We start from the raw sequence: 25,879 nt of genomic DNA on the forward strand, positions 1-25,879 counted from the left end.
TTCAGAAGACACATTTCAAGGACTTGTAGGTGTCTCTGCTTCTTGGCAGCAGTGAGAAGACCTTATCCAAGGGAATTCAGTATTGGAAAGCAAGTACATGTCTATCAGAGATGATGAGGCCAGCCCAGTAACTCAGAAGGAATGAAGAGGCACAGATCCTGAATACTGGCACAAAGAAGAAAGAGACAGCTTTGTGCAAGGAACGACTAAACAAAAGGGAGAAAACAGAAGAGCAGAACTACATGTGTCATTCTTCCTCTAACTTTCACCTTCTGTTTAAATCTCACTCCTACTACACCCTCAGCAATTACTACGTTAACATCAATTTCTTTTTTACTTATGAAAAAGAACTAGTCTAAAGGACAGCAAAATAAACAAACCATTATGGATAAGGATTGTATTTAATACCTTCAGCTACTGAAAGACTTGTATAATATAATATCATATAAATATCCTCTTAAGTTCATTTTTGTCTTGCCAGAACTTGCACTCAGCAATTTTCCCTCCCATGGGACACTGCCTACATGCTTACTACAGTCAGGGTCAGATTTTTGGGAATGTTGACTAACCACACACCCATAAAAACACCAACACAGACACAACGCTCCTACTTCTACTTTAAAATAAAGTTTAACAGAAAATGGTATGAAGAAAACCACAAACACAGATGATGAAAATATAATAACCCCAGCCCAACAAGCTTTCAGCTACAGGTGTTAGTACTTCTTATAATCCAACAGACAGCACATATGGAGGTAGTTTGGACTTAATATGTCTCTAGCAATTTTTTTCAAAGAGCTCCTTACTTTTCCAGCCCCACAGCTTTCTTCTGAAGGGTAAGGTGATATAATTTTGTTGATAAGTATAGCTATTTTGGTGCTCTTCTTTGCAGTGTGCTGTCTTTGCTTTTTATTTGAAAGAATAGTTAAAGTGTGAAAGGTCTACTGAAAATGTGTTTTAGTAATAGAACAGTTTGCTTAGTAATATTTAATCGAAGTTTGTTCATAAAGATGAAAAAACTCATTAAGGCTTCTGATGTATCTCACATTTACTGTCAATCCTCTCTTTTAGAAAAGTTTTTGTTTTAATTTCTTCTGGCAATATTGTAAATAACTCTTCAATGCAGTAGTACCTCTTCTGTCTTTGGCTTAGAGCTCACTTTACTGCAAATGTTAAACAGCTATTTCCCCACCCCTAATTTGTTCTCCAATATTTGAGAAGTTATCTTAAGTTTAAACTACTTGCTTCATGGGGCTCTTGATTAGTGTTTTTCACTGTTTGAACTGTTCCTCTGTTTGTTCTGAGTTCAAGCTTGGGTAACACTGAAATCCAGAAAAAAATTCACTAAATAATCGTTTTGGCGGGGGCATTTAAGAAACATTTAAGTAGGGTGGGAGTTTTTGTGGGAGGGCAGTGGGGTGGGGATGGTTTGGGTTTTTTGGTTGTTCTTTTTCAGTTTGTACCTTTTAAAACTGGAGGAGACTATAGGAGGAACTTGAAAAAGCAAAATGAGTAGATATTAGTTCTCTGCAGGCTGTTGGTATTTCTGTGGGTGCCTTCAGTTTGTGTTTTGAAAAGTGCACGTATTTTTTGTCTGTGAACTGTGATATTCTTGTTAATATATAAAGATTTTTCTGTGCTCAAGCTGAACTCTGAAAACAAGGGGTTCTCCTTTAGCTGTTACTCAACAGACTTCTTGAAATAGAACTTCTCATTTGGTTTCAAAATAAGGTTGGGGAGGGGGGGGTTTGATTAGAACATAAAACTTCCTGCTTTGCATTTAGAACAAAAACTGTGGTTTTCCATACTTTGTTTCTGGTTCTTGTAGATTACTTAATTTTTTTTTCCTTCCAGTGTGGTGAAAGGGTGACTAAGTCAGTATGAAAGCTGAGTAAAATGCTGCTTTTCATGATTTATTGGCCTTTCATGTTAAATGTAATGGTAACCATTAACCAGTTAATTCTTGAATTAATAATTAAGTATTGAATATTAATAAACTGGAATGATCAAGAGAGAGGAAAGAGACCTGGGGATTGACTAGTTTAATTAAAAAATCCAAAACAACTAGACACCCTAATCTTCCTATATCCTCAAACTCTGATATGAAAAGGACATTGAGAACTCTCTTCTTAGAGTATTGCTATTAGCCCCTCTCTCTTTATCAAATATACTAGAACAGCCTATTACAGACTAATACACCATCAATTATGCAAATCAGTGTATGATCAGTCTTTTCATGTACCTGCTTCCATACCTTAAGGAAAAGTCTGAAAATCCTTTCTTAATCACCAAAGTATATCAAAAGAAAATCAAGGAACCATCTCTTTTTGTCCTCCACTGCTTCTGCTGTATGTGTATGCAGGTATCCTGCTTTTGAAAGCTTAAGTTGCTGTTTCCCAAGTACATGATGGTTAAAGCACAGTAACAAAATCAATGCACATGTGTGAGGTATTTTTGAATAATAGGAAGAGTTATTTAGATCAGGCTTTTAACTCTCTTATGTAGTTTTTTGCTAAAAGGAAGTATTTCACTATTCTGGTATACAACCGGTAAAACAAGATTGGTTTGTTGATTCGGGTTTCTCTTAATTAATATTTTTACTTAAAGGAATGGTTTCTTTCCCAAGTTACATTTTCAGTTTTACCTTTCTTCACTTCAGCTTTCCCTCACATCCTTCTTCTTATAACTATTTTGACCTAAACATCCTAAAAGACACTTGTGTTTCTGCTTTTAGGCATCACAGAATCTTGGATGAGAGAACATTAAATGCCTAGTGTCACTTTAGAATTGCTACAACATACCATGTGTTCTTCAATCACCCCCTTAAAACAGCAATAACTTCCTCTCATCTCCTCACACTTGCAAGCTGTCCACAGATATGTAGTTGCTCTATGGGTGTTGGGTCCCTGTTTGAACAGGTCCCTATTGTTGTTATCTCTAAGCACACATGTTGATGAGCTACATGTTCAAATTACTTTAAAGAGCAGTATAAACTAGTGAAACAAATTGTCCACAGACCAGTGATGTTCAAAAATAAAGGTGCATTAGAAAAGCAAATTTAGTTTGGCCAGCCACAGTAGGTGACTTCAGGCATGTTTTTGTCATTGGCTATGCTGTTAAACAGCTAAATAGTGTACCTGGTGAAACCTAGGTGTTAGGGTATCCCAGATATATTTGTTCAGTGCTCTTGTTCTTTAGCAAGGGAATGGAAAAGTAGTGGAAACTGTTGAAAATATTTCTTCAATGGAACAGACAAGTAAAGCTCTTATGGGGTATTGTAATTGTAATATTTCATTTATTAGTTGCTAGATACTGTTGCAAAAAACCCCAAACTTTATCTTTCTCAACTTTTCCTTTTTCCTGTATAAGGATTAAAGGCTTAAGGTGGCTGGTTTGTTTGACTGATTCTCTCTCTGTTCCCGGTTTGCTCAACCTACACCTTCAGTTCAAGTCTTCAAACTGAATTTTCCAATAGGCAGCTGGCAGCATCTTTTGGTTTTGGCATTCTGAGACCGTGGAAATGTTTAAAAGCAATATTTGGTGCTATGACTGATATATTAGCTCATGGCCACTGATGTCCTGTGGCACCTGGAGAAGCCTTTGTCTACAGCTCAAAGGGTCTGGGATCTCAGCAACAGAACCACCCATGCAGTCAGCAACCCTGGACTGGCAAACAGCAGCTCTTTTGCCTCTTAAGGTTTTCAAGGACTGTCCATTAAAACCAAAATGTGCAGTTTAAACGACATTTTTAAACATGAGTCAAAAACCAGCTAGTGTTGTACCTAATCTGCATGCTCTAGCTGGCTGGGTTTTATTCCCCTCTGGCTTTGTAAACCCATAGTTGCTGGGCATGGGTTGGCAGTGCTGGACAGGGTGGTTCTGATGAGTTGGGGGAGATTGCAGCAAACTGTGCCAGTATATAGAAATATCCTCTTGGGTTTCATCTTGCTAGCTCCTCCAGGATCTCTGAGTTTGCAATCCATCGCCTCCCTCCTTCTTCCCTTTCAACCTGTAGCCTGGGCTTTTTGGTTTACCAGAATAGCAGAAGTGGGTCTAGCCCTTAGCACGGAGGCCTGAACCTCTCTGGTCCCCAGTGCTCAATTCTTAGTGTTGTGCTGATCAAGAAGCTGCTGCTCTTAAATGTAGCAGGTGACTTCTTCTATGGTTTTGGAGATGGACTTTTCTGAACAAGCAATATGGTGAAAACAACTGTGCCAAGTGTCAACATGCTCTTGGGAACCCAAGATACCTCATTCCAAGTTCATTTGGAGGGAAAGTAAAAAAAAATACCACCACCACTACCTCAGTCCTCCCAGCTGTATGCTTTTATTGTCTTCCTGTCAGCTCTGGTGGGCTGAAACAGCTGATCCCAGCTCTGAGCTCAACAAAATAAGCCTTGAAATCTGAGTGGTCTGATTAAAAGTCTGTGGTGATTAAATACCTCATGCATGCCTTTTCATTTAATCTGTTAAAGGCAATGGCCCAAAGCCACATCCTGCATCATGACGAAATAAAGCCACACTGTCAGCTAGTCACTTCAAAAACGGAGCACTGCAACAGTGAGTAGTTGCAAGGAAGGTTCTAACACCAACAGGTGTTATTAAAAACACCAGAGGTGGTTTTGGAGATGCAGAAATAAAATGCTGAGCTTCTGGTCTAAGTGCTGGTCTTTTTGATACCCAGCTGTGCAGCAGCTCACAGGGTTTTGTGCAGGAGGGAAGCCTTTTTTCCTCACAGAAGCCTGGCTGGTTTAAGGCCTTGTTGCACAGTTGAGTTGTGCAGGCAGGAAACATTTGCAAGCACCTCAGCACACACAAACTTCTGTTCTTGAAAGCACTTCAGAGCTGCCCATTTCACCTGGCTGGTGTTTCTTCCTTGACCTGTAGATGTGGGCACCTACAAGATAAAGCCTGTGAGCCCAGACACCTGCAATAAAGGGGAGTAAGAAATGCTAGATGTTTTCACCAGGTATTCTGCAATGATTAAGTAAGTGTGAGAAAACAAAGTGTAAACTGAAAGCAAGTTTAAACTAATGGTTTGTTTAAATGTCAGCATCATTGAAAAAAAAGATGCTACTGGATCTCAACCCAGATGACCACAGTCTGTATTTTCAGAGCAAAATTGCCTTGCTTAATCTACTGTTACTGGGTCCTGATAAAGGTAAGGGCAGGACCTGTTTTGGGTAAACTCATCTAATAAGGTCATCTTAGAAGGGCCTGATCTAGTGTCTTCCACTGTCAGAATGTACTCTGCCAATGTCTGCAGTAGTTGTATGAAGGGATTTTAAAGTCTAATCAAGTTTCTTAAGCATGGTAGAAGTCTTTTTATAGAAAATTGGTGCCAGATTGGTGACTGAATTTAGCAGGAATGCCTCAAGCAATGGGGATCTTCCCAGCATTTTCTCTTTTATTTTATTCTTTAGTGTAAAGGAGGTAGGGAAAGGTGATATTCAGAATATTATTAAATTGATTTTATAATCACTTTTATATTGATTAATATGACAAGCAGCTCCTGTTTTACTAGCATCAGTTTTTAAAGTTGGTGCCAAAAATTGGTGCTGGTAAAACAAGGCCTGTGTGATGGAAGATCAGCACAGAGGAAAAAACTAAGTTTCTCATTGTGTTTTAACCTATGAAAATGTATCAAGTTGTGTTATCTCAGACAGTTATCTGAGTTACTTTGTTTAAAGCAGTTAAATTTTGCTCTGTTCCTTATCCTGCAAAAGACTAATGTGCATAGCTAATGTCTGAGAAACTGTTAGTTACCAGTCTGCTTCCACCCTGTCCTGGATCTGAGAGTCCTAATCCTAAAATTCCACAGCTGGGTAGTAGAGGTTCATCACTGCCAAGCACTAACACTTCTGTGAGTGCAAGTTCAGAGATCCTTGTGAGGATTCTGTCCCTTGAAATGGATACTGGGAATGTTCAGCTGATCCTGAGGTTGCCACCTCTTGTCCTCTTCTTCCCAGTGTTTGGATTTGTCCCTTCCCCAGCCTTCCTTTGTGGGCTCCCATGTGCTGCTGACATGATACACTTCATGTCAAAAAGTCAAACACACCTTTGAGGTTTTTTTTAAATATAAAAATCATCTCTTCCAAAACAAAAAGTGCAAACTGAAATTACAATCAGCGTATTTTTGACAGTGCAGTAGAACATTAAATTTATAAATATAAATTATGACTGAATATTTAGCAATATTTAGAATTTTACATAAAATTAATACAGTAAACTGCAATTAAAAAAAATACACCCATGGTTGTTTTTTTTTTTTTTTTGAAAAGCTTCCATCATAAATTCATGATCAGTCCAAAATCATTCAAAATCAGTTTTGCAACTGCCAAACAGTGCATGTGCTACTGGCAAAAGTTGCTTGAGTTGCAAGAATTAGCACCGGTTTCTCATCTCTCAAGTTCTGCTTCCAAGATTTCTCCCCAGGTGTCAACGTCCATTGGATACATACTTTTCTCTGGCAAGCTGAATTGTGAAGGAATGTTACTGTATTTCCCACTAAGCCATTCTTGCTTCACTTTGCTTTTCCAGTAGTTTCTCAACAATGTAATCTGGTGGAAAAACAAATATTCAGATCTTGGAAAGGAACCAATTTAAACTGCGTTCAATATAACTAAGTTTAGCACTAGAAGAGTACTGGTAGAAGAAGGATTTGAAATGTGCCTTTAGATATCTATACATTAAGCCCAGGAAGGGGCTGAGAAGCAGAGTATGCTCCACTTCCAACTTTTCTGTTCCTGCCTCCTTTTTTGGTGGATAAGATTAAAACCCCAAACCAGGAATTCATCTTACTCCTTAAAAGAGGCACCTTTTACTTTCTGTTTAGGTTGTGACCTTTATCTTTTGCTTGAAGGCTGGCTGAATTCTTTTCTGCCAACCTTCTGGGGCAAGAAAATGCAGACTTGTGTGTTTCTTCTATTTCAAATCCCCTCCAGATAAAACAATCAGTGCAGGGAGTTCTGAAAATTGTTGTAGAAAGATCTACACACTGAAAGGGTAACCACTACCTGCTCATGGCTGTGCAGTAACTTTACTGAAATGTCAGAGTGCAGTGGCTGCTTTTGTTTCTTTTGCTGCTGCTTCTCTCTTTCCACCCCTCCAGTATCCCCCTGCTCCCAAATGCAGCAGCTAAAATAAGGTGGGAGATTACCCTCTAGCTGGCCCAGAGTAACCTGTGGAACCAGCTAACTAACCAGGTAGTTCAGGTCCTGATCTACCTCAGCTTCCAGCCTGGATTCAACACTGAGAGATCATTCAGCATGTTATGGAGCTGAACCTGCTGCAAACTCCTCAGAGCAGGAGATTTCCTAAACAGTTTATAAAGGCTCCTCGTTTCCTTTTCTGCTCCCCGTTACTTTTCCCCCTGCACGTGTGTCACTTGAGGTGTATTCAGACAGCGCTATCCAGGATGATTTTTCAGGAAGTCATTCCTAACCAGCAGATCTATTTCCACAAAATACCACCGGAGAGCACACACTGCTCCTGGCGGGGCTCTGTTATCTTCTCCCTGCCAGCCCTATCTGCGGGAGCGTGGGCTTTGTGCCACGTTAGGACTTGTGTATGATGAAGGTCAGCGCTGAGGCCGTGCGGGGAAGCAGGAGGACTAATGCCGAGGCGGACAGGCTGTGTCCCGGGTGGGAAAAGGGACAGCCTTGCTTTATCTCTCAGTGTATTTTACCAGATGTCCGTCTGCCAGGGATGCTCTACCGAGCCACGCTGTCACCGCAGCCGGTCCCCTCACAGCCCTAGGACGGGTGCGACGCGCCGATGTCATTTCCTTACACATTTCTATTGGCCCTCCTAGCAGCTTCGTCTGTGTCACTGCCGGTGTTGTGCAGCTGGAGGTGGATTTACCTTCCAGGAGAAGCCGTTCCCCCGGTCGCTGTCGATCTCCCGCTGGCAGACGGCGCGCACGGCCAGGCAGTGGTGCCGCCACAGCCGCTCGTTGCCCTCGATGGCGCGGTGCCAGCCCTTGCACGTCACGGACGCGTGGCACAAGCTCTCCACATCCAGCCCGCTGAAAATCCGGGAGCTGATCTCGGGAGGAAGGGCGGACACGAAGTCACCCGCTCCTCCTCCTCTCCCCGCCTCGGCGCTGTCCCTGCCGGCAGCGCGCCCCGCGTCCATGGCCGCGGCCTCGGCCTGGCGAGGCGTCACCGCGGCCTCTCCGTGTGCGGGCGGCCGCCGCCGGCCGCGCTCTGGGCCGGCTGCCCGCCTGCTGCCATGTCCCCGCCGGGCGCCCGCTGCGGGATTTCGGGGCGAATCTCGGCACTTTCGGGAGCACGGAGGCGGCGCTGCCGCTCGGCCCGGGGAAGCCGCGCGTCACGGGGCGGCCCCGCGTCATCAGGCGGCGGCGGCGGCTCCTGCCGGGCCCGGCACCACCTCCGGCCCCGGCCCGGCGGCTCCGGCACCCTGGAGGTGAGGCAGGCCCGGCCCTGCAGAGCCGCGGGCCCGCGGTAGCGACACCCGCCCGCAGGGCCGGCTGGTTCGTGTCGGCAGCCGCGGGGTTTAAAGGCGAGCGCTGTAACCCCGAGCCGGCTCCGCCGCGGGTGGAAGGGGCGGGCAAAGCTCGGCTCCAGCGGAGGGCAGCGAGGATGGTTGGGAGAGTGGAGCGTCCCTCGTAGGAGGGAGAGATGGAGCAGCTGGGCCTGTTCAGCTTCGAGAAGAGACGGCTTAGAGTATTCATTTACATAAGCGAAGAGTGCCAAGAGGATGGACCAGGCTGTGCCCACTGGTACAGAACGATAGGACAAGAGGCAGTGGGCAGAAAGTGATGCACAGACTGAATATAAGGGAGAACTTTACTGTGCAGCAGCTGCACATGGAACAGGTTGCCCAGAGAGGGTGTGGAGGGTCCCTCAGCGGAGATATTCCAGAACCATCGGGATGCAATCCAGTGCCATGTGCCATGCTTGAGCAGGGAGGATGGGCCGGTGTGGTCCCATTGAACCTCACCCACCCTGGGGTTTTGTGAGCCCCTGCAGAGCTGAAGGGGTGAGGGCAGAGCTTAGCCCACGGTGTTTCTCTTCATAGGGTGACAGAAGTGCAGAAAGTTCTGGAAGGGTTGGCAGAGACGCCCCAGTGCTTCTGTGCAGGGAATACTGCAGCAATTAGACTTGTTTTTCCCTAATTATCTGTGCTTGCCAATTGAGTAGTGGGAAGGCGATGTGTTGAAGGAAAACAGTTGCAGTTTGGATCTGCTTTCATAACCTAAAAAGCTTTTTAGACTTAGTGGCTCTGAACTGAGGCTTTTGAAACTAGCACTTGAGTATCTAGTGTTACCTCAGTGCTGCAGGCTTGTAGCCTGTAGTGAGAACTTTCTGGGAAATGCCTGATTCATTTGGCATCTGATCCTGAAAACTGCACCTTAAAATCGTTGCCTGACTTCTAAGATAGGATCAGATTTTGGGGAGTTGTGCAGTTTTACTATAAAGCAAATTCCAAGATACAATTTCTGCTTTCTCCAAGTTTTGTCATGGCAGCAACCAGTGTAAGTTACGTACTTAAACCCCAAAACACCACAGTGGTGGTCAGCAGTTATTAGAGAGTCTTTTCTTCAAAACCCTTTAGGTGTGAAGTAGAAGGAAGGTGCATTTATTTCCTGTGTAATTTGATGTTAGAGGATGTTGATGGTCAGTTTCAAACTGCATTTGTTAATGGCAAACATTCAGACCAACTTTTGTGTTTGAGTCAAAAGTGCATGTTTATGTCTGTAGCATGTGAGTAGCTAAAATTGATTTTGTTTTGTCAGAAAAAAAACAGGAGGCTGATGCAGAAGAAGCGCCAACTGTTGATGCTGTTGAGATGTCCTGTATTCCATTGTTAATGGAACCAGCATGTTCCAGCTCTGAGGTTCAGGGAGCTGCAAAAATGAGGAATAATGATGCTGCCTCCAGACTTGTGGTGGGTGCTTAAGTTTTTAATGAAGTTTGATATTTGTAAGCATGTGTTGAAAGTTAAGGAGGTGTTGTGTTTTCTATACAAATGAAATGTCAGCCTTTGCTGTAGTTGAGATCCCTGGAGTGTACTGGCTCAGGAAACTCAAAATTATGGTGCTGTTTTTAGTAAATAATGAATGTGACTTTGATGTATTTGCACTGTTTTTACAGATATTTAGAGTCTGGTTACTTTCTGGAGAAGTAAATTATAGGAATGCAATAAAGACTTTTCTGTTTGGGTTTTGGGTTTTTTTTCCTTGGACAAATAGGCTTTTGTTAAACTTGTTCTTTCTGTTATGCCTGTGTGTGGAAACTAGAGCAAGATGGTGGTAAAGCTTTTCTATGAATCTTTCAGTTTGTAGCCTTTTAGATATTTATTCCAAAGACCTCAAGAGTTTTGTTTTGTTTTGATTTTACTGCATGAGGATTCCTATAGCTGTTGTTTTTCTGGGTGGGTGGAAGCTGCTAGAAAAGTAAAATATTTGAGCAATGGTCCCCATATAAAAAGTAGGTGGTTACCCAGACTGCTTTTGAAGGGCATAACTGAATACAAACTGTGGTCTAGTTCCCCCCCAGTCTTCAGTACCTGGATAAAGGCACTAAACAGTAAATGTTGTTCCAGGTTCCTCTTTCTGATGATAATGAAAGCAAACAGTCAAAATCTATTCAAAGAAAGAGAGTGCTTCCATCTTGGATGCTGGAAAGAGATCTCCTGGTGCAGAAGGTTTCCAAGCCTGTAATGACAGGAGGTAGGTTTGCAGTGTGATAACAATTGCATTCCAATATGCATTTCTGTGCTTTGATGTAATTAAAAAAATTATAATGGTGGTGGTAGAAAGTATTAATTTGCTACTTCTCTTTCCATGATCTGTGTGGGGCAGCTGACAAAGACTGATTTGTGTTGTCTTCTTTGTCATCAGTCCTGTGGGTGTGGTAGAGCCCTTTTTCATCAGTTAATTTTCTTTCTGTTCTTTCTGTTTTTAATGCCAGATAATAAACTCTGTTTGCACAGCTGAGCATTAGATGTTATGGAGCCCTTTCTTATAAACTTGCCTATGCAAATGCCATATGCAAATTCTAGGTAGTTTCTGTCTCTTTAATTTCTAGCCTTCTCCACACTTAAGTCACTGATGTTTTGCCCTTCTAAATTTAGATTCTTAATTTCACCCATTTTAAAGGTAGAAGGGTTTGGGTGGTGTTGCATGTTAGTTTTTTAATCATTACTGAATCAAACTTGGTTATTTAGTCCAAAGTTAATTCCTAGGAGGAGCAGTTCATTACAGTCTGATAGTTTCTTACCAACATGAGGCTAAAATAGTGTTGCATTCCCTCCTGTTCTTGTGGGAAAAGAAATTGCTGGATGTGTCATGGACTCCTGCTGCTGCATATCAGCGGTGACAGCAGCAGAAGGTGATGCTCAGTCACTGTCAGTGGGACACATAATGCCTATGCATTGGCTAAAGCTCAAGAGGACAATCTTAATATTTTTAACATGAAGAGTCAGGATTTGACTTTGGTCCTGGGATCTTCTAAAACTGCCATTAGGCAAACTTTCTACGTGGCATTTATTGCCCTTACGACTTTCATGGGTGGAACAGTTGGGCTAAAGAAGTGAGAAGAAGAAACTGTTCCTGTCATTCCCTGTGCTGAGCACAGCACAGCACAGCCTGTTTGCCCTTCAGTGAGGAGGAGTGAAGTGGTTTGGGTGCAAACTGTTGAGTTTCCTTTGCTGATCAGTCCAAGTGTATGAACTGTGGCTGGTGAGTGTGTGTCTGCTCCCCTGTGTGCAGCAGCTCTGCTTTAGTCACTCTCTTTCCAGCTGCTGTTTCTGCTGAGATGCTGTAATGGATTTGGCTCTTACTGCCAAGCAGCCCCACAGGAGTTATGTTATTATGTTATGTTTGTTATAATATTATGTTATGCAGTGTCTGGCCACTTGCTGCTTCTCTCCTGTTGTAAATACAGGGGCCTGTGTGCACTGATGTGGGCAACTGTGGCTTTAAACACCTCAGTCAGGTGCCATCCACCACACTGCCTATTCTTTTATCCAGAAGCCAGTTTGGAAAAAACTATCAGATACAGAAGGAAATTTGTGTTTCAGTATCCTTTTCTTCTAAATCTAGACTGTTTCCTTCTGCCTTATTTATATAAAAATTACATGGACTTTAACTGGCTATGCTGAGTCCTGTACTGGTGTGATAGTTTTCTTATGTTTATGCTTTTGTTTTGTATTTTTGGGGGAGTGGGGTTTGTTTATTTGTTTGTTTCTCTGCCAGTACTGTAACTGTAACATACTGTTACATGTATGCATATGATATTTATTTCAAAGACTGAACACTTTGATTGTGTCAGTGTTGAGATTAGGAGCTGTGTGGGTGAGATGTATCTGAAGGCCTGACCTTGAAGGAGCTGGGGCTTCATGCAAACGTTATCAGAACTGTTTAAAAAGTCTTTTTCACAACTGCTGCTTTTTCTCATATCATGTGCCCAGTCTTCTGCTTTAATGATTCCTAGTGTCAGGATTTCACTGAAAAAGTTGCTTTCCAAAAGTACCATTTTTTTCTTTATTTTAAGGTAGTAGAAAGAAAAAAGGCCAAGGAAGGGGAGAAGGTCATGCAGAGTCATTAAAAGCAGAAGTACATGTACAACAGAAAAAAAGATTAGCTTCTGAAGAAACTATTGAGGATTTTGAAGGTGGAGAACAAGATCAAGGGAAAAGGAGCTGCCTTTCCATCCCTGTTCCTTTATCTCAGGTAACTTTTTGGCTCAGGGCAAAATGATAAGGCAAAAAATGAGAATGTAGTTGGCAATGTCATGTTGAAGGTTGGGTCTATAACATAACCTTTTGTACTATACGTTCTGCTCGTGGTTTGTTGTTTTGAAATACCAGTCCATTGGATAGCTCTGTAGCAAGGATCATGGAACCCTCAAAGATTTGATTTTCTGTATTTCCTTCAAAAGATCTGGGACTTGGGCCCCAAGTGTCCCACAGAAGTACCAGACTATGAACTTTGCAGCAAGAGGCAGGAACACTGGCCAGAGCACTGCTCCTAGGAGTGGCTGGTGCATGTGGTTTCTTTTCCTGAGAACCCCTGGGGATAGGTGATGCTGTGCTACTGATGTAATGTGACACTGGGCTTTGCCCAAGCTGTTGCTGTTCTAGTAGGTGAGGGTTTATGGTCAGAGAAGGATGGTGTGTGGCTCAGCAGCTGCTGTGTTTCAAAGGAACGTAGCAAGGAGTGTGCTTATGCCACCATCTCAAAATCTGAGTGAAAAAGAGCAAGGGGGAAAAAAAAGTAACCTGAAACCCAAAATGATTCATGGCAATGAGTAAACAGACCCTTTGGTCCAGCTGGTCCAGTGTCTCTGTGACCTCTATTTACAGCTGCATTTGCAGGCAGTTAAATTCTTACTAATAACATCCTGCAAGTGGTGAAAAGAGAAGGAGCATTGCTAAAGACAAAGCATATTCTGGTGAGAGCAAACTGAGGGTTTCACTGACTTGTTTTCTTTAAGTGAACCCCTTGGGGAGGTGTTTTTAATATTTGGCATTAAAATTGCCTGGGTGTGTTCTAGGATCTGATAAAATACTTAAAATGCTTCTGACATTGAAAATTATTGGGGTTTTGGTTTGAAGATTATTTGAAACAAACCATGCATAAAGAGCAAGTGGTAGGTAGTAGTTTTGGTATAACAGTGGTCTGCTAGGTGCATTAATAACAGCTGCTGAGCTATTTTCTCTTTTCCAGGTTATAAAATGAGTGACTACATAATGAATTATTCAATTTTGCAATTTGCAAGTAGGAAGCCTTACTTATTTTCACCTAATAATTTCATAAATCATTTTAATCTCAAGTACAGTTTAAGAAATTGCTTTCAGGACTTTGCAGAAAAACTGATGCATTAGGGCAAGCAAGAGTAATAACCACAGAGAGCTCCAAAAGACTGTAATTTGGATAGCAGAGCCTAAATCACAGTCCTGCTGTCGTGTTTGAGGCAATTGAGAAAATGTTCTGTAGGGAAGAAAGCAAAAATATCTGAACTGTTGTAGTTGGCAGCAGCCGCCAGAGGGTGCCGTGGTGTCCCAATGCTGGGCGCTGGAGGATTTTGGTGTCCCTGGATCTCAGCCAGGATGTGACTGATCCTAATCCATGTGCACCTTCTGTCTCCTTATGTGCAATACAGGCAGTGGGTTGAAACCCGTGGCAGAGAACTCGTCAGTGGTAGTGGCAAATAACAGTAATTTATGCTTTCTTTTGCAAAGGAAGGCTTGTTTCTTAAGTCTCAGCTTGCTGAGCTGTATTTTGGGAGTTGTCTTTGTCTCTCAGCTGAGTCACTAAATATGATTCTGTCAGGATCATCTGATATTAATGCTGACTTTGCCCTTTCTTAATCACGTTGCTGCTCAAATGTAATTGTCTCTGGTTTTGGATAACATTTTATCCAAAACTGACTTGCATTGAAAGGAGCAAAATCAAATAGGAAATCACTGGCTAATTTTCAAGCTCTGCCAAACACACTTGTCTAAACTAATTATAAATTCACTGGAGGGAAAACATAGATAAAAATCTTTAGAAAGCAGAGACTTTTTAATGGTTCTATGATGTATCAAAGTAGTTCAGCCTTGAATGTAGATATGCTTTCAGGTAATGTCTCAATTGTCAGGACTGTGTTCTTTCCCCAGTTGTGAATCTCATTTTCCTTTTCTAAAAAACACATTTCTTATTTTAAATGTACATTTTTTTCCAAAATTTAAAATGCAATTTGTGTAAAACCTGAAATATTTGCTTAATGGTGACTGTTATGATTTAGAGTCATGAGCTGAAGCATTTAAGATGAATTAGTGTGGGATTAACCTCAGGGTATATATCCTGAGTTGCCATGTATCTTCTATATAGATAAATACATATGTACTCCATATATCTTGGTGCTTAAATTGTTAAGAAATTAATTAAATTAGTAAGTAATTCCTTAATCATTTAAATGGAATCTTAGGTAGGAGTCTGCATTCTTCTACAGTCTACTACATCTTCATCCCATTAATCCCCATTAATTTTTCAGGAACAGTACTTTTAATTATAAATTAAACTAGTCCCTGGACTATTCACAAACTGAGGTGGTAAGAGAAGAGGGCATGTTGTGAGGGAACTGAAGCTGAGGAAGGAAGCTGTTGGATGACAGCTCTTTTCTTTAAGAGTGTGTGCTCTCTGTGTTTTCTGAATTTGAGGTTTTCATTCAGCAGCTGTGTTTAGCAGTGCACTTGAGTTTGGGAAATGCAGTAGAAGATTTTTAAAGCCTGGGCAATCTTTCAAGGTTCTTTCTAACTTGGGCTGTTCCATGACTGATTTTGAAAACACGGATGATGAGGCAATTTTACTTCAAAGCTTTTAATTCTGAGGTGTGTAAATTTTCAGGTTCTTCAAAATGTAACCTTGTTCCACAGAATACATCTGGATTTCCTCTTGAGACTACCATGAGGGATATGGAAGGAAGTGGCAAGACTGGAACAAAAAGCCCTGGAAGTTCTCTGGAAGAAAATGATAGGCAGCTGCATAGCAAATGGTCTAAAAGAGCAGGTCAGATCTCCAGTAAAGACAATGGAATTGAGGAAACAGAAAACAAAGAGCAGATTACTGGTTCTACAAGCCGACAAGCTCACTGGAGCAGGACTTCCCAATACTTTGGTGCCCAGGAAGGGATTCCTGAGCCTGATGCAAATCTGGACTACAATACTGAGATTTCTGATTCAGACAGAAGTGCAGATGCTTCAGAAAGCTCCAAACAGATGCAGCGTAAGAGGACACCTTGCATGTATGGAAGTGGCTGTTACAGGTAAAACAAAATTAAAACTAGCTTGGGCAAACTGTAAAGTTGTTAAAAGCTATGATTTGGAAAAACATCTTGGTGAACATAATTTTAGAAGGATAAAAGAAGGAGCTGGGATGTCTTCCTAACTCCTAATACAGCCCAAACAAGGGATGAAGTACTTGATCAAATTAAAAGATGAAGTGTTGCATGAAATAAAATATAAAGGTCCAATATAAAAGGAAAAGAAATAAAAGACCTGTGTGTATGGTATGAGCAGGGAGAAGAGATGTAAAAGGTTCAAATGCCCAACACAGATCCAGTAGGTCTGTTTTATTAGCAGGTGAGACTTATATGAAATATTATTGTGTTTATTGAAGTTACTGCCCACTTTGCGATTTGAATGTTTAACATATTTACTATTTGTCATCTGTTAATAATCAAGAATTTCTTTTATTATAACTTGGTGTTTCTGCAATTTTTTTTAAGCTTTCAGTACCCCTAAAACCAGAACAAAGCATATTGAGAACTTGTTGGAAATGCTTCAAGTGAGGAATAACTGGGGTTTTCCCTCTTCTTTTTCACCCACTCATATCCTTTCAAGGTGGAAGTGGCAGAAGATTTGTCATACAAATGTTCCAGAGAAGTTCCAAAATACCAGTGCTGGGTGCCTGGCATCCTGCTGGTTCTTTCTGCCCAGTAAAGATCTGTGGTGTTATATTGAAGGGAAGGTTGAAATCTAGAGATGCTCTTGAGCCTAGAAAATGCCCAGTGACCTGTGAACTACATTTAGGAGAAGGTTTTGAGCTCTAGATAATCCCACGTACTTCGTAAATACAAAAGACAAGGGTAATCCAGGAAACAGCAGCTCACTTTTATAATTTGCACAAATACACTAGAGGTTATGTACTCTGAGAATAATTAAGGGAATCATTAAAGTATTTTGTAGATGCCTTTTGGCAGATAATTTATTCAAAAACGTCACATTTCTTGCTTCTCAATATTATGCTTGGAAAAAAAGTCTCTAAGAAATTACAGGGAAAAAGTAGATTTGCTTTTCCTACTAGTATGTTAATGTTGATGTAATTTTTTGTAGCATGTTTATCACATGAATTTATCCTGAAGTCAGAACTTGATTTTCTGTATTCTTTTAAACTCCACTTGCAACAATTCTAGAAAGAAAAAAAACTCTTCTTCAAGTGATGTTTATGGCTGCCTAGTCTTGAGTGGTGTGTGTTACAAAGCTCTGGCAGAGAAGTGGTAGAAATGTTCTTTCAGTGATGCATAAATCTGTGTTCCCTACTTGTTTACCTCAGATTCAAGTGTTGTAGAGCAAGAAGTTGTGGATGATGATCTTGTGCTGTCCTCACTAACACTGGTGTGACTCAGCTACACATGGAGTTGTTAATGTCTTATGATACAACTTCATGTCAGCGCACTAATTTGTAATTCACATAAAACCTTTTGTGTATTTGTTGGAGGTCTGAAACTTAAAGCTGATGGAAAATAGGAAATTTCCTGGTTTAACCTCTGTTGCAGCAGGTGCTAGGACAAAATTTCTTCTGTTATCCTGAAAGCAGGGACATACATTCTACATCAAGTTAAACATAAAAAGCTTCTCTTCATGTAACCACAGAAAAATGAGCTCAGTGATTCAGTAACATGTTTTATATGTCCTCTCCTTGTGGTGAAATGGAACAGTCACTTTTGGTGTATATTTGTCTTTTGCAGGAAGAATCCCATTCACTTCCAGCAGTTCAGTCATCCTAATGATGATGACTATCATGACATGGAGATGGTGGCTCAGGATGACGATGACAACCGGCCTGAGTGTCCCTATGGAACAGCTTGTTATCGGTGAGAAAGCCTGTGCAAAGTGGCTTTGCTTGTGTACAGGTTAAGGATGTTCCCCTCTGCAGCTGCAGAATGGCACTGGAATAATGACTAATTCTTGATGTTAATTCTTTGACTGTAGCCTTCTGAAATTTGCTGTGGTCAGACTGCTACCCTTAAAGCATCCAAGTCTGTGCATATTTTTAACATTGTCACAGTAAAAATCACTATTTTGGTAATGATATCAGGGATGAAAACTTGACTATTCAGTGACCTGGAAATCAACACTGTATCTCTTTTCAACATTCAGTAAGTTGTTCTTTATTATATAAACAATTTATTGTTACATGTTGTTCTTGATCTGTAACTTTCAGTTTAAATTTTGATAATGTATTTGTTGGGATTTTGTACAAAAACTATTTAAATCAGTACTTGATTTATTACAAAGCATAATTGAGGTAACAGCATGTCACCCCAGGACAGATCAATAAAATCCATTTATGGCTGGCTGCTGTTTCTTCAATGCACTGCTGATTTTCTTCAAAATACAGTTGTATTCCATTTGTTTTTCAGTATCTAGTTTTTACATATGTAGCAGATTATATAATTATTACAATGGACAAGAAGATATATTTTGAGGCAACAGCATTTCTATGGGAGCATATTGAAACTAGTGGCTGCTGTTAAAGATTGTTTCTCCTCAGAAACATTTTCTCCTGGAAAGTGTGGTTGTCCGAAAATGTCTCCCTGAAATGTAACAAAATAAGGACAGCTCTTAGGAAAAAAAGCTTTGGTGATACTCAGCTAATGCACAAAAAGTGGTTCTCTTGAGAACACCTATGAGATGAATTTCCCATCTCAGGCTGAGGGGTGCAGGCTTATATCAGTAATGAAATTGCCAACATCCTTTCCAGGAATACAACAGATGCTTTACCTAAACCCCAAATTGCCTTACCTTGCAGATAAGACAACTTGCATTAGCTGATAATTTTCTTATGAGTGTTTCATTCTTTGGGGATAGAGGAAAGAAGGCACCCACGAAAATTTAATCATTCTTTTGATGTAGCAACAGATGTAATTTGAAGGGGTTTTGTGTTAATTTTGTTGTCCTTACTGTACTTTGTGCCTTGAAAATTATCTGTAAAATACCAGGGAATTCTGCACTTTACAAATGTGGAACAAGGTGAAGGAACCAAGCTTTTACTGTTTTCTTCTTTGCAGGAAGAACCCCCAGCACAAGCTAGAATACAAGCACAGTGCACCTCCAGGTGGGCCAATTTGTTCAATGTTACAGAATCACAGAAAATTCTGAATTAGACGGGACCCACAAGGACCATCAAGTCCATCTCAATAAAATACTTTAATCTCCCTTTAGGGAATTAAGTTGCATTTATAGCTCCCTCTGTATTAGGATTATTTTCTTTTTTCTGGGATTTTTTTTTGAATCAGAAATTCTCAGGTATGATATAATTTTGAAGTATTCTGATACTCTAAACAAAATACTGCAACCATATCTGTCATCTTTTTGTGCTGGATTTTTTATTTTTACCAGTGATTTTCTTACTTAAGAACTGATTTTTGCGTATATATTCTCTTGAGGCCTTCTTGGGGACTGGAGGGAGTTTAACTAAAACTGAATTTGATTTCCTAATCTAACACTTCATAGTCTTTTTATATTCCAATAACTTGATTTGGCAAAAAAAACTACAGGGTAATGTGCTGTTTACATTTTGTCTGCTCTTAAAGAATTGAAAGAGATACGTCTTTGTTTTATTTTTTTGGGGTGCTTTCTCTTGATTATTGGATTGGAATTTTTCCACATGAAATCCCAATGAAATAAACAGTAGTTTAGAGCAGAACACTTATGAAAATATCATGATAATGCATTTTACTTTGAAGATTCAGGGCAATGACATTATTAAGAAAGAGTAACATTTATGGAAATAGCAGTGTAAAATATTTAAATGCCCTAAAATATTCCAATTTCCTGCTTAAAATCCCTGAGTCAGACAGAATTGATAACATTTGTCTACAGATGGCAGGAATGATAATTTTAAGAATAATAATAAATAATTTTAAGAATAATTCAAGTTTATCTGGGTAATCTCTTGGGAATGATTCAAGACAAAACCAGTATTTTTGGGGCATCAGAGTAGCTTTTTATACCTGTAAGTACAGCACAACCATTTCAGCATTTGTTTAATAGGTCAGTTTTCTGTTGTAGCAGCTGTAAGAATAACCTTTATGTCAGGGTTTCCTCTGTCCTGACTGACAGCTTCCCTTTCTTTAGTAACTGGAAGAGGAACACAACGACGATCTTCAAGGAACGGTGAGTACATTCTAAAGTTATGAGTGGGCACATCAGCCTGGGACACAGCTGGTCTGCTGTGGCCCTTTCAACATTTAATTTTGCTGGAGAAGCTTGATAATAATTAGCTGAAGAGAAAGTAGTCATTATTTAAGTAAAACCCTTCTTGTTTTCTTACAAGTAATAGTGCTTCAGTTGAATTTGTGCCAGTCTTCCTGGATAATCATAGCTGTATTTGCCTAGAAGCAGACAAGGAAACAAACATATTTTAAGGAGAGACACATATTGGTAAATGGTGTGTTCCATCCTCACTCCTTACACAGCAGCCATAATAGGATGGAAGGAATCCAGTATTTCATGCACAGCTAGCTAAGGTTGCCGTGTAAGGAGTGATTGCTCTTGCAACATAGAGATGCTCCCTCTGCATTGCATTGACCTTTAAATAACTTTCAGGTGATAATCTGTGCATGTGCTGATGAACTCACTCTTACCCTGAGTTATTGATGTTTCAGGGCTTGTTAGGATCAAAGTGTAGAAGTTTATGGATGTTGCAGGTGCACAGACTCAAGTTTTAAACATGCTTAGGTCTGCTTTCAGGGTTCTTTTGTATCTCATCTACCAAATGTGAAGCTTCCTATGCTTTCTAAAATTGAAAGTGAGCTTTAAAGAGCAGTCTGAAAGTCTGATGCTGTGCAAGCTTCACTTTCAGTGGCCAGAGTAAGGCAGGAGGGTGTGGAACTGCTGCATTTTGAGTGGGAATGGGAACTGGCTTGCCTTCTTTGAGATCACCAAGCAGTGGCTGGGAATTTCCTCAAGAAATCTTCAGAATGGATCTGCTTTCTACAGAAAATACATAGAAGTGCAAATAGCTGTAGTTAGCTTTCCAGGCAAAGTGTTTTGGCCTCTATTTCTGTTGTGGGTGGCCTCTGTTTCTGTTGTGGGTGAGTGCAGGAGGTTGTTTTAAACTTTCCACTGAGAAATTCCTTTGCCACACCATTTCCTTATCAAGTTTGTGTGCAGGTTGGCTGTCACCAAATATTTGCTATGCTTGTAATCTGTGCACCAGCATATTCTGAGGCATGTTTGTTACCTGTGTGCTTTAGTGCATCCTGTGATGCAAATACCAGCCCCATCTTGATCAGAGGTCCGTGGTAGAAATTTGTGTTTACAGAGTGTTGAGGCATGTACTGAATGTTGGAGATTTTAGAATGAAGCAGGTTGGGCTGTGTGCATATCTAAAAGTCTAAATTTATTCTTGAAGGTTTTAAATTGTAGCTGTGCCTCTCATAAGAGCACCTTCCTTACCCAAATAGTAGGTTCTGTGTGTGCAGCTGATGGTCAGGCAGGGGTGACTCCGAAGGGAAAAGTGCTGCTCTTGTACCATGTAAAACTTACACACAGAAGTGAAATTCAGTCTGTCAAATTCAACTCTTCTCACCAAGAACAAACTGGGGAAGAACTCATATTCTGCACAGACAGGGAAGAAGGGAATTAATTAATTAAATTCTGTTTATATTCAATATTTTAAAAATTGTTTAATGTCTTGTTTACGGGCTTACTTAGCTCTGTGGAGGGCAAAGCTTATAAAAGGTGGTGCTCATATAAAAGGCAGGAGGCCATCATACCACATCCTGCAGGGTCAGACAGACAGTAAGGGCTCCATTAACCTTTATTTTGTCATATTTGGCACAGCTGCACCGTTAGACACAGCAGGATTAAATTTCCTACAAGTGTATTTAAATTCCACCAGCCAAGAGAACAGGGGAACTCTCCACGTGACAGTTAACATGTTTAGCTTTTAAGTCTAATTGCTGCCAGAACTGCCTGTAGAGAATGTTCTGAAAAATAATCTGAGGAAGATTACTGGGGAATAGTTGTAGGGAAGGAATTGAAAAAAAAAAGTCAGCGTTATGCTGTCCTTAAATTGTCACTAGTGAATGACTTCTCTAGGTTGTTGCTGCTGAGATAAGTAACATGCTGTAACCATGGAACGTGCAGGATTATTCTACACTCTTGTATGTAGGTTTTCTAGCAAGCTGATCAGCTCACTTTAAAATAAAACATTTTGGAAGGAGCAGTCAGCTCCTTTTTTTCCCCACTTTAAGGAGATATTTTCATACAAAGTTTCAAGGTCATCTTTATAGATATGCTACTAGAGAAAAGGCAAAATTGAGCTTAATCATCAGCTTTAGGGGCTGCAGGGCTGAATTAAACTACAGCAGAAAGAAGTAGAGAGGAAAGGCATAAGAGGAGCTGCATCACTCACTTCTAAAATCAAAGCATAGATGTATGGGGAGGGAGAACATGGTATGCACCTCCCACATTTGTAGGAAGAATATGGAAGTCATCAGTATTTTGCCAGAGTTCCTGCTTCTGTTGCAAAATACCACTCAGTGCTGTGAAAGTGACAAAGGGCTTTTCTTTGATAAACAGCTCTTGGGCTCATTATTCTTGTAACCTTAGTCTGAGATGGGGGATTTTCTTCTTACTTTATTCAGCATCTTCATTTTGACCCCTCCAGAACATTATTAATTCTGCAAGGACTATAGTCCATGATTCTGCTAAGAATTTCTGCTGGCTATGGGCTAACACAGTGTCTTTGTTTGAGACAGATTGGGAGGAAACGTCCTGAAATGAACATGTCCTCCCAACCATGGCATGATTCATTGCCTCTTAAGTCTGTTAAACAAAAAGCCAGCAAGCATAAAAAGGAAGGTAATTCTGGAACAGGGGCATTCCCACTCCTAGAAAAGTGTGACCAATAAAGGCTGTAGTCTGGCTATATGAAATCCTGGTGGTTGTGTTTGTGCCTGGAGCTCTGACCTGAGGTTTCTAGAGTTCGCTGAGAAGTGCTTATGATTAATTTAGAGTTAGGATTTGGGCTGTGGTCTGTAGCTAAAGGAAAAATATATATTCATGGTTTCATATGAAAACTGGTGGCAACTGCTCAACTGATAAGTTAGCTAAACCAGTATCTTTGAATGGTTATTTCTAGATAAGGTAAGAATGTAAAAATGGGAGGGTGGGAGGAAGAGGAATAAACATGATTTTACTCAGAGATGTGACTTAAAGACAGAATAAGACATGATTGGAATATTAAGAGGACATGGCTAATTAGGAATTTTGGACATTTAAGAAAAGCAGTGTCACAGATGTTCAGAGCAAGGCTTAAACACATCTGTCAAAATGCATTTCTGAAGGAAATGACCTTCAGAAGGGAAACACTAATTATCCAGCCAGAAGGCAAGTGGAGAACATAGGAGGTGAGTGATCTAGAATATCAGATCACTCTTCTCTCATGTGAAGCTTAGAAAAGAAGTGAGTAGGAATTAAAAGTCATATCAGCTTCCAAAGACTAAGAATAGGATGGATGGATGGATGGATGGATGGATGGATGGATGGATGGATGGATGGATGGATGGAGGCAGAAAATCTAAGGTCAGAGTAGCCATCTAGCAATAGCTAGAGGCTTAATTGGAAGGTAGATGTGTTGTTTAGGTGATTCTTTTGAGGAGAGACACTTAACTATGTGGGCTCTGGGAGGGATCTTGAGCTCTACATTTATTAGTCATGAATACATGACATTTTTGTCTCTACAGGAAAAAGGGCTGTGGAGAAAAACAGTGTCAATGATGGTGAAGCCAATGAATATGACCTCAATGACAGCTTTATAGACGATGAGGAGGAGGAAGAGTGTGATCCTACTGATGAGGACTCGGACTGGGAACCAAGTTCAGAAGAGAAGGATAATGAAGATGTTGAGACACTTGTGCAAGAAGCACGTAGATTTGTTAGGATCAAAAAATAGCTGCTCAGAACAGCCTTATGAATGTCCAGTGTGGTTGTGTTAAAAAATGGTTGCACAAAGGAGAGGAATTGTCTGAATTTTTTTTTCTCTGTGATGCAGGGACTACAGGAAGATAATAATGGGGGTGAGAAGATTCTGCAATGCCTTTCTTGTCCATATGCATTATTTTGGGGCTGGTCTGGTGTTTGTTTTCTTAAGGCATTGACCCAGAGGATAAACTCTGAAAATTTTTGGTTGTTTTTTCTTTTTCCCTCTTTTTTTTTTTTTTTTTTCTGGCTATACAATTGGTACTTTGAAATACATTTTTAAAGGTTGTTAAAACTTCATCTTCCTGAGCTTGAAAGAAATATAGCTGCTAGGAAAGACTAAGCTATTTTTATTGTTGAGTTAGTGCAGTTTTAAACTCCATTATTCTGTTCCCATCTTTCCCAGATGTTGTTTTGTTGGTTCTCTTCAGGTGCAGTAGTTAAATACAGGTTGTCTAAATCACTTGAGAAAGGATCTCAGTGTATTGAAACACTTGATTGGCTCAACAATTATAGAGTTATTTGCTCCAATTACAACAGTACCTCTTTCTGTGTACTTCACTGGAACTCTGTCCAATTCTCAGCAAAGTCTTGATGACTGTATTTTTTCCCAATTAAACTTGTAATATACAGTGGGAAAAGTGTGTAACTGTGATTTTCTGTGAGGGCGTGGGCACCGAGCAGACCGCCCTCCCTCCAAAAGGCGAAAAAGTGGTGGGAGGATTGTGGTTAACTGCATTTCTGTGATAGGAATACTCCCACAGCTCCCTGAGCATTTCTGTTTTCCCTGGGGTCCACAAGGTGGGGGTCTCTTGCAGCCCAATCGTGGAAGTTTTCTCTGCCCTGATCAGCTGTCAGGCGGAGTCCTCCAGAGACAGAGCTTTCCTCTGACAGGAATGAGAGGGATGTGTCTCTACAAGCTGGGCCTGCTTGTAGATAAAGCCAGATACTGAAAGGTGAAAGAAGCAGTGGAGGGAACCATGAATTCCAGGGGAATTCCACTAATTGACACAGACTGTTGTTCACTCGAGACCATGCTAAATTCCTGGACTTGGAGAAAAAGAACAAAGATACGAAGAAAAATGGGGGAATGGGGGCATTGCTGAAATTCAGGAATGAATTGAATTGCTGAATTGAAATTCAGGAATTAATTTTCTTCACAGAAAGGGTGGTTAGACATTGGAATGGAGGTGGTGGAGTCACTGTCTCTGGAGGTGTTTAAGAAAAGACTGGCACTTGGTGCCATGGTCTAGTTCATATGGTGATGTTTGGTGAAAGGCTGGACTCAAGGATCTCAGAGGTCTTTGCCAACCTAATTGAGTCTGCAGTTCAGGGCTTTTCCTGGCAATGTGTGTTTACGATGCAGACTAACAGTGTATGAGAGAGCAAGATCTGTGTCTGAGGGACAAGTGTCTATCTTGCCTCAATTTTCTGCTCAGTGGTGTTTTTCTGCACAGGTGTACAGAGTATTTGGAAAGAGGACAGCCCAAGCACCCAGTGTGCGTCACAGCCCAGCCCACACAGGGAGAGGGAGAATGCAGACACTACAAGTGCCCGAGTACCCAGCTGTCAAAAGCATCTGTTGCTACTTGTTGGAGTCATGGGAATCCTGGGAATACCTGCATGACGCCATTCCCAAGGTGTTTGACGTGAGCTGATGCGGTTTGTGGTGATGCTGTGCTGCAGAGGCAGCAGCTGGAGGGTGCTGTTGCCACAGGAGAGGCTCACAGAAAGATCACAGCAAAGTTTTAGCTCCCCAAATGAGTGAGGCAGTCTTCTGGGAAATTTTCTGTGCTGACTACTCTGATGTACCCTGGCCTGGGATCTTGCAGGTCATCCCCCTTTTGTAGAGGGACAATTGCTTTAATGACCCAGCCTTTGTTTTCTCAGTGCCTGTTGCTGAGAATAGCTGCTTTTTCTTCTAGTGCACTCTTAGCCTTTTTGGCTCACCATTTTAGCTTCCAGGTGCACCTGGGTTTGTGTTTTTCAGTAGAGAAATCAGAGACTGGATTTTACCCTCAGGTTATTCCTGGAGAAGCTGCAGTAGAAGGAAGTGAGCCTATGGGTTTTGGAGATTTTTTTTTTTAAATTTAAATTTCTGTGGCAGGTTGGAAAACAAATTTAGTACTTACTCCTGTTCAAAACTGAAATTT

General features: G+C 40.9%; 2 protein-coding genes across 11 annotated transcripts; one reads left to right on the top strand and one right to left on the bottom strand.

The window, feature by feature from the left end:
• The first annotated feature begins 738 nt into the window (after positions 1 to 738).
• Positions 739 to 24,367, top strand: APLF (aprataxin and PNKP like factor). Of its 9 annotated transcripts, none has more exons than XM_086879268.1 (9): positions 739 to 836; positions 9,760 to 9,911; positions 10,569 to 10,695; positions 12,521 to 12,699; positions 15,390 to 15,778; positions 17,483 to 17,608; positions 18,806 to 18,852; positions 19,875 to 19,913; positions 23,492 to 24,367. In XM_086879268.1, the coding sequence occupies exons 2-9, from the start codon at positions 9,813 to 9,815 to the stop codon at positions 23,698 to 23,700; spliced, it is 1,215 nt and encodes a 404-aa protein (XP_086735394.1). In that variant the 5' UTR covers positions 739 to 836; positions 9,760 to 9,812; the 3' UTR covers positions 23,701 to 24,367. The 9 variants fall into 9 exon arrangements, with proteins under 9 accessions (XP_086735394.1, XP_086735392.1, XP_086735398.1 ...); XM_086879266.1 differs by having other exon boundaries at positions 774 to 836; positions 19,860 to 19,913; XM_086879267.1 differs by lacking the exon at positions 739 to 836 and adding an exon at positions 8,158 to 8,426.
• FBXO48 (F-box protein 48) lies at positions 4,723 to 8,135 on the bottom strand. Of its 2 annotated transcripts, XM_023923356.2 has the most exons (3): positions 7,863 to 8,135; positions 6,460 to 6,559; positions 4,723 to 4,896 (listed from the first exon to the last, which is right to left on the bottom strand). In XM_023923356.2, exons 1-3 carry the CDS (start codon positions 8,133 to 8,135, stop codon positions 4,805 to 4,807), a joined length of 465 nt encoding a protein of 154 aa, XP_023779124.2. In that variant the 3' UTR covers positions 4,723 to 4,804. The 2 variants fall into 2 exon arrangements, with proteins under 2 accessions (XP_023779124.2, XP_086735399.1); XM_086879273.1 differs by lacking the exon at positions 4,723 to 4,896 and having other exon boundaries at positions 5,398 to 6,559.
• Positions 24,368 to 25,879: the final 1,512 nt, after the last annotated feature.

The sequence above is a fragment of the Cyanistes caeruleus genome, chromosome 2 (genome assembly GCF_971803275.1).
Source record: "Cyanistes caeruleus chromosome 2, bCyaCae1.hap1.1, whole genome shotgun sequence".
NCBI classification, from domain to species: Eukaryota; Metazoa; Chordata; class Aves; order Passeriformes; family Paridae; genus Cyanistes; species Cyanistes caeruleus.